This window comes from Alosa alosa, chromosome 15 (assembly GCF_017589495.1).
Source record: "Alosa alosa isolate M-15738 ecotype Scorff River chromosome 15, AALO_Geno_1.1, whole genome shotgun sequence".
Lineage (NCBI taxonomy): Eukaryota > Metazoa > Chordata > Actinopteri > Clupeiformes > Clupeidae > Alosa > Alosa alosa.
Window position 1 is genome coordinate 31,017,387 of NC_063203.1, and position 16,398 is coordinate 31,033,784.

Sequence of the window (16,398 nt, forward strand, 5' to 3'; positions counted from 1 at the left end):
CCCCCTAGTAAGAGTGAGGAGAAAACAGGACAACAGGCCTGGCCAGTGTGCAGCTCACAGTAGTGCATTATCGCCCCCTGCTGGCCAGTGTGCAGCTCATAGTAGTGCACTATCGTCCCCTGCTGGCCAGTGTGTGCCTCCATAGTAGTGCACCTATCATTCCACAAAGCCAGTGTGCAGCTCATAGTAGCACACACCATCGCCCCCTGGGTTGGCCAGTGCAGCTCATAAGTAGTGCAACTCATCTGCCCCCTGATGGCCAGTGTGCAGCTCTGCTGGTCAATGTGCAGCTCATAGTAGTGCACTATCGCCCCCTGTTGGTCAGTGTGCAGTGCACTATCGCCCTCTGCTGGCCAGAGGCTGAACACGCACACTTGCCATCTGGGCTGTGCTGGAAGGGCAGAGTCATAGTGTGGGTCACATGACTGTTTCCCCTGTGCTGATAGGGGGGCAGTATGATCGCTATGGCAACCTCAAGCAGTGGTGGACAGAGGCGTCGTACAGAAAGTTCCAAAAGAAGGCAGAGTGCATCATCAAACTCTACGATAACTTTACCGTCTACAACCAGAGAGTGAGTACACACACACATACGAATGCGTGTATGCACGCACGCACACACACACGATACATAAACATTGTAAATAAAATAAGAAATTCATGCTGAATAAACTACTTTATAGGTTACCACTATCAAGGCTCCCCCCTCCAGTATACTAATTGTGTGTGTGTGTGTGTGTGTGTGTGTGTGTGTGTGTGTGTGTAACGTGTGTGTGTGTGTGTGTGTGTGGGCGACAGGTCAATGGGCGTCTAACTCTGGGAGAGAACATTGCTGATCTGGGTGGACTGAAGCTGTCCTACTATGTGAGTCGGCTGTTGAACATGTAGTCATTGTGGCTGTTTAACATGTAGTCATTGTGGCTGTTTAACATGTAGTCATTGTGGCCATTGTTCTTCCTCCTGTTTCTCCCTCCCTCCTCCTTTTTTCCATCCCTCTTTCTTCTCCCCCCTAATTCCTCTTCGGAACTGCACAGGGGTTAGAGGATAAACACAACACCCCCACATACACACACACAGGTACACCCCCCCCCCCACACACACACACAGGTACACCTGCCCCCCCCCCTCCCCACCACACACACACACACACACACACACACACACAGGTACACCCCCACCACACACACACAGGTACACCTGCCCCCCCCACACACACACACACAGGTACACCCCCCCCCCCACACACACACACACACACACAGGTACCCCCCCCCCCACACACACACACACACACACACACACACACAGGGTCCCCCCACACACACACACACAGGTACACCTGCCCCCCCCACACACACACACACACACACAGGTACACCCACCCCTACACACACACACCATTGCATTGTCCGGCGTCCGGCAGCACCTCTACTAGCTTAGCTTAGCATAGTGAATAGAATCTGGTCACTGGATAGCCTGTTGTAAGTAAAAGTGAGTCAACAATAAATCTAAATCCTACTTGTTTTGGTGGTACAAATGGCAATGCAGATTAAGTCCAGGTGATCTCCTAGCAGATATTAACTTTGGACTATATCGGGGCGAAGCATTGCTACTCAGGAGCAGAGATGTCACGCAGAACATGTGTAGTGTAGCTTGTCTCCTCTGCAGCACATGTGTACCTTGTCTCAGTCGCCACATCATGGACCATCTCCGCACACAAGTAACAGTGCAAGCAGTGAGCATCAGTTCAGTTCAAAGTAGCAGTGAGGCATCAGTGAGCATCAGTTCAGCTCAAAGTGGTTGGTTTTATTTGAGACTGTAGTACTGGCTGTAGTATTTAAATATGTGTTAAGCCTCTCACCCTCCTCTTTCTCTCTCCCCATCTTTCTCCCTCATCTCTCTCTCTCTCTCCCCTTTCCTCCCTCTTCCTCCCTCTATCCCTTCTCTCCCCCTCTCTCCCTCACTCTCTCTCTCCTCCAGGCCTATCAGAAGTGGGTGAGAGATCATGGTCCAGAGAGGCCCCTACCTGGTCTCAAGTACACACACCAACAACTGCTCTTCATCGCCTTTGCTCAGGTGACACACACACACGCACGCACGCACTCACGGACGCACGCACGCACGCACGCACGCACCCACACGCACACACACACACACGCACGGACACACACGCACGCACGGACGCACGCAAACACACACACACACATTACACACACGCATGCGTACACACGCACACACACATACGCAGACACGCACGGACGCATGCAAGCACACACACACACGGACGCACGCACACACTCGAACACACACACACACATTACACACACGCACGCACGCACACACACAAACACGCACACACGCACGCACACACACACTGTGTTTATGTTGAAGTCAGTGATAACGTCTCTTTCGGCCTCTACTTTCCCAGAACTGGTGCATGAAGCGGCGATCCCAGTCAATATACCTGCAGCTCCTCACAGACAAGCACGCACCTGAACACTGCAGGTACACACACACACACATACACACTCACACACTCATACACTCATACACTCAATTTAAATAAGCTTTTCTGATGTGATTCTGTGTGTGTGTGTGTGTGTGTGTGTGTGTGTGTGTGTGTATAATGTGTCTGTGTGTGTGCAGGGTGATTGGTAGTGTGTCTCAGTTTGAGGAGTTTGGCCGAGTGTTCCACTGCCCTCGGGAGTCTCCCATGCACCCTGTGGCCAAGTGCTCCGTGTGGTGACCCCAGGACCAGCCCACCTCTGACCTTTCACCCCCACCGCTCCACCTTGTCGCCATGGACACCAATCATCAGGGCAGCAAGAAGAAACACTGATGGACCCACACACACACACACACACACATTACACACACACACCACACACACACATACACACACACACACACACTACACACCATATGCACATGCACACACACACACACACACACTACACACCACATGCACACACACACAAGAATACTGAGATGGGATTTGATGTTGAGACTGAAGGACAAATCAGATCATATTCCCACTATACACACTACACACACACACTGCACACACACACACACTGCACACACACACACTATACACACTGCACACACACACACTACACACCACATGCACAAAAACACACACACTCTCACACACACACTACACATCACATACACGCACACAAAACTCTCTCACACACACACAGACAAGCCGGCATGCAAACTTCTCCGTCTTGAATCCAAAATGGGTGACTTACATGGTTTGTGCAGATCCAATGAGAAAATATATATTTATCTATTAGAACGCATATGATATCAGAGCCCCATTTAAAACTTCTCTGGTCCAGCAATGAATGCGAGAATGTAGCTCCTATGCGTTTATTAAACATCAGTGGAAGCTAACGCAAACAGAACGCTCGCTCACGCCCGCTATAGCCTCCAGTGCCCAATATTGCCCCCAATATAGCCCCCTGTGCCCAATATAGCCTCCTGTGCCCAATACAGCCCCAATATAGCCTCCTGTGCCCAATATAGCCCCCTGTGCCCAATACAGCCCCCTGTGCCCAATACAGCCTCCTGTGCCCAATATAGCCCCCTGTGCCCAATATAGCCCCAATATAGCCTCCAGTGCCCAATATAGCCCCAATATAGCCCCCTGTGCCCAATACAGCCCCCTGTGCCCAATACAGCCCTCTGTGCCCAATTAAGCCCCAATATAACCCCCTGTGCCCAGTATAGCCCCCTGTCCCCCCTGTGCCCAATATAGCCCCTTGTGCCCAATATAGCCCCCTGTGCCCAATACAGCCCTCTGTGCCCAATTTAGCCCCAATATAACCCCCTGTGCCCAATATAGCCCCTTGTGCCCAATATAGCCCCCTGTGCCCAATAGAGCCCCAATATAACCCCCTATGCCCAATATAACCCCCTATGCCCAATATAGCCCCCTGTGCCCAATATAGCCCCCTGTCCCCCCTGTGCCCAATATAGCCTCCTGTGGCCAATATAGCCCCCCCCTGTGCCCAATATAGCCTCCTGTGCTCAATATAGCACCCAATATAGCCCCCAGTGCCCAATATAGCCCCCTGTGCCCAATATATCCTCCTGTCTGAGCGCAGATAGATGCGTCTGAAATGTCAGCTGGAATAGTGATTAGTGATGTCAGCTGGAATAGTGATGTCAGCTGGAATAGTGATTAGTGATGTCAGCTGGACTAGTGATGTCAGCTGGAATAGTGATGTCAGCTGGACTAGTGATTAGTGATCAGCTGACATCACTAGTCAGAGCAATAGCATGTGTGACGTCCCTGCTTGCTGCTGGTAGTCTCTTGTCATTACAGGTATTGGCGGCGTGGGCGTGGCCAGCGCACCTTTTGAAGGCCCAAAAAACAGCAGCCCCACAGCCTACTTGCAGCAGGGGAACACCCGTGCCCTTTATGCACCGGCCAGTTAGCACCAACAGGTGCGCTGGCCACGCCCACGCCGCCAATACCTGTAATGACAAGAGACTACCAGCAGCAAGCAGGGACGTCACACATGCTATTGCTCTTTATGAAACGTGGTGTTGATTGACATGCTATTGCTGTCTTTATGAAACGTGGTGTTGATTGACATGTTATTGCTCTTTATGAAACGTGGTGTTGATTGACATGCTATTGCTCTTTATGAAACGTGGTGTTGATTGACATGCTATTGCTCTTTATGAAACGTGGTGTTGATTGACATGCTATTGCTCTTTATGAAACGTGGTGTTGATTGACATGCTATTGCTCTTTATGAAACGTTCAGTGGCCTGATCTGCACTAGTCTGTGCATACAGGTGCAGTTTAACATGTCATGTGAACACAGCTCACACTAGTCTGTGCGTACAGGTGCAGTTTAACGTGTCATGTGAACACAGCTCACACTTTATTGGTTGGTTAAACAAACTAACTAGCATAATATCACAATCTGTAAGTAGCCTAGGCTGCAGGTTAAAACATTTTAAATCTCTTTTACAAATGAAAGCCCAGACTACCCTATTGTATATAATAATGTTAGTCTGAAATAGTGTGTCTCAAGCAAGTTCATTTATTACCTGGTTTGGTCCAACTAATATTCAGACTTATCATCCTATCCTAATAGTCTACTATGAAGTGTCCATTAGGCCTTTGAAATCTTCAGAAATGTCTGATAACTTCAGGCACAAAGAAAGAAAGAAAGAAAGAAAGAAAGAAAGAAAGAAAGAGAGAAAGAAAGAGAGAGAGAGAGCTCATGTTGATTTGCCGAGGAGGGTGAAGCATGCTGCAAAACGGGCCCTTCACACTTTCACAAAAGCAATGAAGCATTTTTATTGAATTTCTTTTTTTTTTCGTTGAAAAATAGTCATTTTGTAAATCTCTGATTTTGGGCTGTTTCATACTCTATGGAAGCTGCACTATTGGCAACAATGTCATTCGCGCTTTCGCTATGAAACGCCCATTTCCCTCCTCACGCACCCTTCCCACCTTTTTCACCCCTGACCAGTTTGCATGCCTGCACACCTCACACACACACACCTCACACACTGCAAGGTGGACTTATACATACACATACAAACAGATGCTCATACACACACACACACAGACGCACATACACACAGATACCACACACACACACGCTCATATTCCATGTTGCTCCGTAGTGGCCATACACACACACACTCATATTGCTCCATAGTGGCCACACACACAAACATACACACACAAACACACACACACACTCATATTCCATGTTGCTCCATAGTGGCCATACACACACACACTCATATTCCATGTTGCTCCATAGGGGCCACACACACACACACACACACTCCACTGCTCTCAGTTTGGCTGAATGGGAATTGAGTTTTATTTTCCAAAAGTTCTATTTTATTTTTCTATATCTGATCATGATCATGTAGGCCTACTGTACATAGTTTCACATAAAGGTGTGTAAATATATCGTCTGTTTGAGAGACAGAGAGAAAGTCTTAAAGACTTAAAAGGAGTCTTAAATGGATGATGTGTGTGTGTGTGTTATGAATTATGTATTTGTGTTGTATCCATCATTTGATGACTGAAAAGCATGACAGGATGTTTTCCCCAACAACACACACACACACACACAAACGCACGCTCACACACACACACATCACATCACACCACACTACATGCACGCACACATACACACACGCGCGCACGCGCACATACACACATCACACCACACCATACTACATGCACACACACACACACACACGCGCACGCTCACACACACACATCACATCACACCACACTAAACGACACACACACACACACACACACACAAACGCACGCTCACACACTCACATCACATCACACCATCCTACATGCACACACACACACACACACTAATGATGTTTGACCAGTTTGTTATCAGCCATTGTGGCTCTGCTCTGTCCAAACCAGCGTGTGATTTGAGTTTGTATACTGTACACACACACACACACGCACGCACACACATGTCTGGAGGGAATTACTGAGGTGTCTTTGTGACTGTGAATCTGCATGTCCAGTCCGACTGCACAGGACTACATTTCCCATAGTGCCAAGAGGAAATGCTGGTTTACACTTCCTGTTCAATGTGTTTGAAATAAATACATGTATCATTGTGAGGTGTGATCATTTGTTGATTTGACATCACATGAATGTGTGTTTATGTGCATGTGTAAAAGTATGAGGCAGTTTAACATCTTGTTGATGATATATAGTGTATAGCCAGGTGATTAGTGAGTACAACAGGTGTGTTTATCAGGGTGATTAGTGAGTACAACAGGTGTATTTATCAGTGTGATTAGTGAGTACAACAGGTGTGTATAGCCAGGGTGATTAGTGAGTACAACAGGTGTGTATAGCCAGGGTGATTAGTGAGTACAACAGGTGTGTTTATCAGGGTGATTAGTGAGTACAACATGTGTGTATAGCCAGGTGATTAGTGAGTACAACAGGTGTGTTTATCAGTGTGATTAGTGAGTACAACAGGTGTGTATAGCCAGGGTGATTAGTGAGTACAACATGTGTGTATAGCCAGGTGATTAGTGAGTACAACAGGTGTGTTTATCAGGGTGATTAGTGAGTACAACATGTGTGTATAGCCAGGTGATTAGTGAGTACAACAGGTGTGTTTATCAGTGTGATTATTACAACAGTGATTAGTGACAACAGGTGTGTATAGCCAGGGTGATTAGTTTATCAGGATTAGTGTTTATAGCCAGGGTGATTAGTGAGTACAACAGTGTTTATGATTAGTGGTATAGTGAGTACAACAGGGTGTTTATTAGATTAGTGAGTACAACAGGTATAGCCAGGGTGATTTATCAGGGTGATTAGTGAGTACAACATGTGTGTATAGCCAGGTGATTAGTGAGTACAACAGGTGTTTATCAGGGTGATTAGTGAGTACAACAGGTGTGTTTAGCCAGGGTGATTAGTGAGTACAACATGTGGTGTGTTTATCAACAGGGCGATTAGTGAGTACAACATGTGTGTATACAACATGTGTGTTTATTGTGTTTATCAGGTGATTAGTGAGTTCAATTAGTGAGTACAACAGGTGTGTATAGCCAGGGTGATTAGTGAGTACAACAGGTGTGTTTATCAGGGTGATTAGTGAGTACAACATGTGTGTATAGCCAGGTGATTAGTGAGTACAACAGGTGTGTTTATCAGGGTGATTAGTGTGTACAATAGGTGTGTTTATCAGGGCGATTAGTGAGTACAACATGTGTGTTTATTAAGGTGATTAGTGAGTACAACAGGTGTGTTTATCAGGGCGATTAGTGAGTACAACAGGTGTGTATAGCCAGGGTGATTAGTGAGTACAACAGGTGTGTATAGCCAGGGTGATTAGTGAGTACAACAGGTGTGTTTATTAAGGTGATTAGTGAGTACAACAGGTGTGTTTATCAGGGCGATTAGTGAGTACAACAGGTGTGTTTATTAAGGTGATTAGTGAGTACAACAGGTGTGTTTATCAGGACGATTAGTGAGTACAACAGGTGTGTTTATTAGGGTGGTTAGCAAGTAAGTATATTACACACATCACAACACAAATGCTCCAGAGTACACACACACACACGCATGCACATGGAAGCTACACTGGGCAAGTATCTGAAGCGGTCCGTTTGTGGTGCGTCTGCTGCAACAGTTAGCTTCTACTGTAATTAATGAAGTAGCTACACCAGACCAAAACAAATAGACTAGCCTTCTAAAAAAAAGTTTTACGTGTCACGAACGGAATGCTTCAGATATGCGCCCAATGTACCTTCCTGTAAGAAATAGTCATTAGGCTTTTGATTGGTAGAGATACTCTGATTTCATTTCATTTTATTATTTTTTTGTGGAGAAAACATACACAGTTTAGCAAAGAGAGTAAAGGTACAGCATTGTTACAGTTAATTATTAATCTGTAAAGATTATTAAAAAGTAAAACTACAGTATTCTTATTGTTAATTATTAATCTATAAAGATCACTGAAAAGTAAAAGTAGAGTATTCTTATTGCTTATTATTAATTGACTACTTAATTGTTCTATTACGCTATTCTACAGTTACGATTACACAGAAATGTATGCCTCATTGCATGTCCACTTCAGTTGTATGTTAAAGTTGAAAGTCTACAGCATAACAAAGTCAAGAGCACAACATCTAACATCGTTATGGGCACTATCTATAAGGATTAGTTAAAAAGTACCATATTTTTTATTATTGTGTATTGCCTAACAACAAGATGGCAAGATAAGGCAAGAAATGAGTTACAGTGTGAAGTCCCCAGGATCCATCTGACGATGCAGTAGTGTGTGTGTGTGTGTGTGTGTGTGTGTGTGTGTGTGTGTGTGTGTGTGTGTGTGTGTAAATGGAATTGAACTGAACAGAATATTTGAACAGCAGGTGGTAGCTCAGCATTATGCCCCCTGGTGGCTCAAGGTGGTCATCACTCCAGTTCAGTGCATGTCCTGTGGAATACAATAACAATGACCTCATAGTCGCCTATATACGGCCCCAGGATATACACATTAACAATGACCTCATAGTCTATATACGGACCCAGGATATACACAATAACAATGACCTCATAGTCTCCTTATATACAGTACAGACCCAGGATATACACAATAACAATGACCTCATAGTCTCGTTATATACGGATCCAGGATATACACAATAACAATGACCTCATAGTCTCCTATATACGGACCCAGGATATACAGTAAGAACAGCTTTCCCAGAATGTTGGCGTGTTCCTTTAAAGCAACACCAAGGAGTTTTTGAACCTTCATCACATCAGTGTTCTATTCAGTTCTGTCCAACTGATATTACCAGAGCCCGTCTACAGTTTAATAGCCTACTATTGCAGGGTATAGTTAGTTAATATGGATACAAGAAGGGTTTTTACCCCTGGTAATACTTCCATCAGCTCAGGTTTGTGAAAAAAACAGCCAGCTCTAGCTTTGAATTAATGGTCTGTGTTACTAGCTAGTAGTAGCCAGCCTCTGTACCTCGCTAGCTTTAAGACACTTCATTTGGATAACTGAAGAGATAAACCTACTTATGTATCCTACCAGCTCTGTAGGATGGAATCACATTCTTCACAAGCATTCGTTTTCTGTGAACTTGTTCCATTAAGTCTACTAGTACAGTAGTCAACAGCCTTTTTTAACACTGCTAGCTACCATAGGGTATAAACCGAGTGGAGGAGCCAGACTAGCCACAGGTAGTCCTAGACAAACATACCAATGATTTCCATGAAAACTGAAAATTGAACAAGGAGTTGTGTTGGATTAATCCATTTACAGTTAGTGATTAGAGTGGCACCTGAAAATGATGCATTCATACATCATGCCACGTGCATAAAAAATTGTTTGGGTGCGAGGTCGATTTTTTTAATCTTAATATCCTATAAATACCATATATGCAGTAGGCCTAGGTCTAGTGAGGGAAAATTAGCCTTATTTGTTTTTTGTGTTTCGGACTGCCTATCACTATGAAACAAAAAACCCCTTCATTTCAACCCCTTAAAAATGCCTTACTTTTGACCTTAAACTCTTCTATAATTAAGTAGTTTTTAAGTAGAAATGTGCATAGATGAAGGTCAATTAAAAGAAAAGCCTACTGAATTTACCCCTTACTTTTTCGATTTCCCCTTAATTTTTGCCTTAATCAAGGAATACCTGAATTAAACAGTCGTGGCCTACTGGTTAGGGCTTCAGAACCGAAGGTTTGCTGGTTTGATCCTCGACCAGTAAACTAGGCTGAAGTGCCCTTGAGCAAGGCACCTAACCCCTCACTGCTCCCCGAGCGCCGCTGTAGCAGGCAGCTCACTGCTCCGGGTTAGTGTGTGCTTCACCTCACTGTGTGTTCACTGTGTGCTCTGTGTGTTTACTAATTCACGGATGGGATAAATGCAGAGACAAAATTCCTTGTATACACAAGTGTACTTGGCCTAGAAACTTGATTTACAATTTACAATTACATTTTAACACCTTAAAATAAAATTAAGATATACTTAAATTGTCCTTAATTACCCCCTTAATCACAGTAAATAAAGGGAACCCCTTACTTGACACCTTAAATGTAAGATTAAGGGGTATTACACTTGTCATTTTAAGGTTTAATTAAGGGTCTGTTTTGGCATGTCTTAAAGCTCACTTAACAGATGAAGGGGCGTGTCTTACTGCTTACCTGACAGATGAAGGGGCATGTCTTGCTGCTCACCTGACAGGTAAAGGGGCATGTCTTGCTGCTCACCTGGCAGTTAAAGGGGCGTGTCTTGCTGCTCACCTGACAGGTAAAGGGGGTGTCTCACTGCTCACCTGACAGATGAAGGGGCGTGTCTTGCTGCTCACCTGACAGATGAAGGGGTGTGTCTCACTGCTCACCTGACAGATGAAGGGGCGTGTCTTGCTGCTCACCTGACAGATGAAGGGGCGTGTCTCACTGCTCACCTGACAGATGAAGGGGCATGTCTTGCTGCTCACCTGACAGATGAAGGGGCGTGTCTTGCTGCTCACCTGACAGATGAAGGGGCGTTCCTCCATGCAGCAGGCATCCCACCACCTGTAGTCCCCTGTGGGCATCTGCACCACCTGGCCACAGTGGTAGTTGCAGCAGTCCCGTGGGTGGTCGTCATGCCAACGTTTGTACTCGACCACCCCAGTCTCAACCCACTCCCATGGTGCACTGGGGTTGATCATGCAGCGCTCCAGCCCCACCCAGGCCGTGGGCACGGGGAGGAGATCAGCCAGCAGGGAGCTCAGCAGCTGGGTGACCCGGGTCTGGGTGGCATCGTCCAGGATGTGGACCAGCCTGGAGCCCCTCTGCTCACAGTACTGCAGGGCCTCCAGCCAAGACATATTAACATTTACAAACAGCAGGTCACCTACAGGGAGGGTTAGCACACACACACACACACACACACACACACACGTAGAATGTGTTATATTTGTACTTGCTGTAATTATATTACTGTAGTATTATTAAAACAAAGTAGTATTATATGTAAAGTATGAATCAGTGTGATTTTTGTGGTGTTTGTGTGCATCCAAGATTCACCTAGACAGCAGGATGTTCCATTGCAAGTGACTGGTGCTATGGAGGGACTCACAGACGTGTAGAGAGTGTGAGAGAGTGTGACAGGTGTGTGTGTGTGTGAGGTGCTGGTTATAGAGACAGATTCTGGTGTGGATGTGGGGGTTGTTGTTGTGACAGGTGTGTGTGTGTGTGAGGTGCTGGTGGAAGAGACAGATTCTGGTGTGGATGTGGGGGTTGTTGTTGTGAAAGGTGTGTGTGTGTGTGAGGTGCTGGTGGAAGAGACAGATTCTGGTGTGGATGTGGGGGTTGTTGTTGTGACAGGTGTGTGTGTGTGTGAGGTGCTGGTGGAAGAGACAGATTCTGGTGTGGATGTGGGGGTCGTTGTTGTGAAAGGTGTGTGTGTGTGTGAGGTGCTGGTGGAAGAGACAGACTCTGGTGTGGATGTGGGGGTTGTTGTTGTGACAGGTGTGTGTGTGTGTGAGGTGCTGGTGGAAGAGACAGACTCTGGTGTGGATGTGGGGGTTGTTGTTGTGAAAGGTGTGTGTGTGTGTGAGGTGCTGGTGGAGGAGACAGACTCTGGTGTGGATGTGGGGGTTGTTGTTGTGAAAGGTGTGTGTGTGTGTGAGGTGCTGGTGGAAGAGACAGACTCTGGTGTGGATGTGGGGTTGTTGTTGTGAAAGGTGTGTGTGTGTGTGAGGTGCTGGTGGAAGAGACAGACTCTGGTGTGGATGTGGGGGGTTGTTGTTGTGACAGGTGTGTGTGTGTGTGAGGTGCTGGTGGAAGAGACAGACTCTGGTGTGGATGTGGGGGTTGTTGTTGTGAAAGGTGTGTGTGTGTGTGAGGTGCTGGTGGAAGAGACAGATTCTGGTGTGGATGTGGGGGTCGTTGTTGTGACAGGTGTGTGTGTGTGTGAGGTGCTGGTGGAAGAGACAGACTCTGGTGTGGATGTGGGGGTCGTTGTTGTGAAAGGTGTGTGTGTGTGTGTGAGGTGCTGGTGGAAGAGACAGACTCTGGTGTGGATGTGGGGGTCGTTGTTGTGAAAGGTGTGTGTGTGTGTGAGGTGCTGGTGGAAGAGACAGATTCTGGTGTGGATGTGGGGGTCGTTGTTGTGACAGGTGTGTGTGAGGTGCTGGTGGGGGGGTTGTTGTTGTTGTTGTCTCTGTGATGTTGACTGGATCTCCATCTAGAAGGACAACAAAAGCAATTTGATTATAAGAAATGTCAAGAGATCATATAAGTCAACATCTGGCTACACAGCTAACCCCTCCACACTCTAGGCTACCCTGCACTCTCTGGCCTACTGAGAGGGGTTACTGTAGCTACATGGCTAATAATGGGGGCAGCCGTGGCCTACTTGCTAGCACTTCGGACTTATAACCGGAGGGTTGCCGTGGCCTACTTGTTAGCGCTTCGGACTTATAACCGGAGGGTTGCCGTGGCCTACTTGTTAGCGCTTCGGACTTATAACCGGAGGGTTGCCGTGGCCTACTGGTTAGCTCTTCGGACTTATAACTGGAGGGTTGCCGGTCCGAACCCCAACCAGTAGGAACGGCTGAAGTCTAAGTCTAAGTTTAATTAATCATAATTTAATACATCCTGGGAATTAATTGAGTTGTATGAAAATGATGTATTTTGATTCTTAGCTGACCCTAACCCCTCACTGCTCCCCGAGCGCCGCTGTTGTTGCAGGCAGCTCACTGCACCGGGATTAGTGTGTGCTTCACCTCAGTGTGCTGAGTATGTTTCACTAATTCACGGATTGGGATAAATGCAGAGACCAAATTTCCCTCACGGGATCAAAAGAGTATATATACTTATAAAACTAATATTTTTATATATATATAATAGCTAAACCCTCCTCACTTTGGCCTACTGAGAGGGGTTAGCTACATGGCTAACTCTCTCTGGCCAACAGAGAGTAGTGTTCATATTGAGTTTAAGTCGCTTTGGACAAAAACGCCTGCCAGTTACTATACACATAAACTAGATGTACCGCATAGCGGTACAAAATATGACCGCCGCTCAGTCCTGTACATCCGTTCCGCGAAAAAAAATCACACTTCAATTTGTCTCCATATTTTACTCCATCCCCCACTCTTGAAACTTTTGTGTATGCTTGTTTGGCATGCCTGAGTGTGTGTGTGCGGCTGCACAGAAAGTAGCCTACTGGTGCTGAAAAGGTGAATAGATTGTAGAATAGCCAAAGAAGATGTAGCATTGTTATAAAACCTTTAAAAACTTTAAACAATCACAAGTAGGGCAGTTAATCACAGTTCATCCATTGCAACTGGATTGATGAAAGGTCACTTACACCTGTAGGCTACATTGTATTTGGGAAAAGCAAAAGGTATCAGCATAATGTTATTTATTTATTTATTTATTTTTTGTATTTATAAACAAAAACATCTCTGTCAGTTCCATGCCGTTTTCAACAGCTATCAAAAACAAAGGTCATTTTTGGATGGATGGATTTTTTGTGAATGTTTCTTCTTCTACATAAGATTTTAGTCATCTTTAGTTCATGTAATACTTTATTGTCAATGCACAAATTAAGTAAAAGTAGTCTGAAACGTTATTGTTAATGCACAAATTAAGTAACAGTAGCCTAGTCTGAAACGAAATGCTGTTTTACATCTAACCAGTGGTGCAAATAACTGACATGTCCAAATGGGCCTTGATGAAATGCGTCGCTAGACTGTTCATACACATTTTAACGGGCCAAAGTTGAAGAGCTTTTGTCCGTTATTGTTAAATTGCAAATATAGGCTGATTCATGTTCCCTTGCATTGTGTAACTGAGGTCCATGGCTAGTCTGGCTTCCATCAGACCAAGCTCAATATTTTAAGAAATCAAAAAATAAATAGCGGGCAGATCAGGCTGGGTTCACCCAGCCTAGTCCATAGGCACCCGATATTGTTTAATTTTCCGATTGAGATATACACGCTCTGGCTATTCTAAATGCAAAAATGCATCAGGGAGTTATGACAAAACGGTAACTAACAAACTAGATCCTAATATAAAGCTGTTAGCTTCCCTAAGCTACAGGTAGGATTATAAGGTTGGCCTATTTACAACATAAATTGTCAATAGGCTATGCTGGCTGGCGACACAAATAAAATCTCCTTTGGAAACCAATGGCTTACGCCTTACAGTATCAAGCGGACTTAAACTGCCATATCGTGGCGAAAAATTGTAATAACATTCAAGCAGCTCCACGAGTCAAGGAAAGCTTGAATGAAGTAGCCACTTCTAGATGGGACCCACTACACAGTAGCTTAAGGTGTGTTGCTAAAGCAGCCATAATGAAATGAAGGTGTCATTGTTTGGATACTTCACACACACGTGCTTTTTAATTTCACAAGACTACAACTACCAAGCTGTAATCAAAGCACATCGATTCCCCTCTCACACCATGCACGCACTTAAAACAAAATAAACAGGCGTCTCAGTCTCACGCATGTATAGGCAAAACTGTATCAGACCGGTGTAACGTTGGTAAATCTTCCATTGCACAGAATGATTTTGTAGCACGTGCAATAAATGACAGTCGAAAGATACAAACAGTGCTGCTATCAATTTGCTTGGTATAACCGCATTTATAGTTTTCTACAAATGCAATCAATCAAATGCCTCCATCACTCAACTAACGCTAACGGTAAAATTACCTAGGTACTTATTGATATTACAAGATTAACGTACCTGCAGTAAAAACCAAGCATGTCCGATAAACATCCTCAGATTTATTTAGGCTTCAAGAAGAAATGGGAATTACACTTCATGTGAACATCGGCCCTATCCTTATTAGATGTCCGCTCGCGTAAATTAGTCCTTGTAGGAAGCGTCCATTGTTTTTCCAACGACTTTTAACTTCCAACAAAATTACGTCTCACTGCAACGATGCGCCATCTAGTGGACAAACGACTACTTATCGCCAATACTGAAAATGCAGCCATGATGATGATGAATATTTATTTTGGCTTTCTTTTAATCCTACTGAATTTGTAATTATGTATCGGCCGTTCTAATACTGATAGTATGTGGGTGCCTGTGTGTGTGCATGTGTATATGTGTGCACCGCCATTTACAGGCCAATGAGTGTACAGTCACTAAATGTACACATAACCTAATTTTTTTAGACCCCCCCATGGATGAAATTCTACAAAACTTGGCATACCCCCAGAGAATGCCAGGTCAATCATACACATAAAATTTGGTGCAGTTCTGAACATCTTAACTGAAGATAGGGGCAATTAAAGCAGAATAATATTGCATTTTCATTTTTACCTGGGGGGGGTGCAAATCACAAATGAGTGATTATGAGCCAGGTTGATGTGGGCCCTTGAGACCAACATACCATAAAAGATTCTTCATCCTCAGTGCCACGGTTCAGGTAGTTATTTAGGAAAAACTGTATTTTTTTTTATGGTTCGGGGCTCCAGCGGGGGGGGGGGGGATGGGGCTGGTGGTGGTCCCCGGGGACGAAATGAAATTTTTCCGTAAAAGTCTAGTGGGGCTACATACCCACCAAATTTCATGTACCCCGGTGGTTCGGTGTCCCGGGTATCAATGACCAAAAATTCAGGGAGTAGATGACGGGAAAAATTCTTGAATTATGTGCATGTGTGCGTGTACAAATTTGTGTTTATGTGTGTGGGTGTGTGTGTGTATGTATGTATGCGTGCTTGTGTGTTTGCCTGCGTATGTGTGTTTGTGCATGTGCATGCATGCGTACATATGTCTACTGTGTGAGTATGTGTCATACGTATGATTACTGTAAATGTATGTGTGTGCGTGTGTATCTGTTTATGCACATGTGTGCACATGGAATGGGTTAACATGACCCCT

At 45.0% G+C, this 16,398-nt stretch overlaps 2 protein-coding genes across 2 annotated transcripts in view; one reads left to right on the top strand and one right to left on the bottom strand.

Moving 5' to 3' along the window:
• Nucleotides 1–6,209, top strand: part of LOC125308607 (endothelin-converting enzyme-like 1) — a 41,809-nt gene extending 35,600 nt beyond the window's left edge. The window contains 5 exon segments of the mRNA XM_048265172.1: nucleotides 447–571; nucleotides 796–861; nucleotides 1,978–2,073; nucleotides 2,426–2,502; nucleotides 2,644–6,209. Coding sequence (XP_048121129.1) covers nucleotides 447–571; nucleotides 796–861; nucleotides 1,978–2,073; nucleotides 2,426–2,502; nucleotides 2,644–2,743 — 464 coding nt within the window. The 3' untranslated portion in view covers nucleotides 2,744–6,209.
• Nucleotides 6,210–8,369: 2,160 nt separating this feature from the next.
• Nucleotides 8,370–16,398, bottom strand: part of LOC125307950 (uncharacterized protein PB18E9.04c-like) — a 56,540-nt gene continuing 48,511 nt past the window's right edge. The window contains exons 3-6 of the mRNA XM_048264080.1: nucleotides 12,305–12,736; nucleotides 11,575–12,270; nucleotides 11,034–11,401; nucleotides 8,370–8,978 (exon numbers count right to left, since the gene is read on the bottom strand). Of these exons, the coding sequence (XP_048120037.1) occupies nucleotides 8,967–8,978; nucleotides 11,034–11,401; nucleotides 11,575–12,270; nucleotides 12,305–12,736 (1,508 nt within the window). The 3' untranslated portion in view covers nucleotides 8,370–8,966. The remainder of the gene's footprint in view (nucleotides 8,979–11,033; nucleotides 11,402–11,574; nucleotides 12,271–12,304; nucleotides 12,737–16,398) is intronic.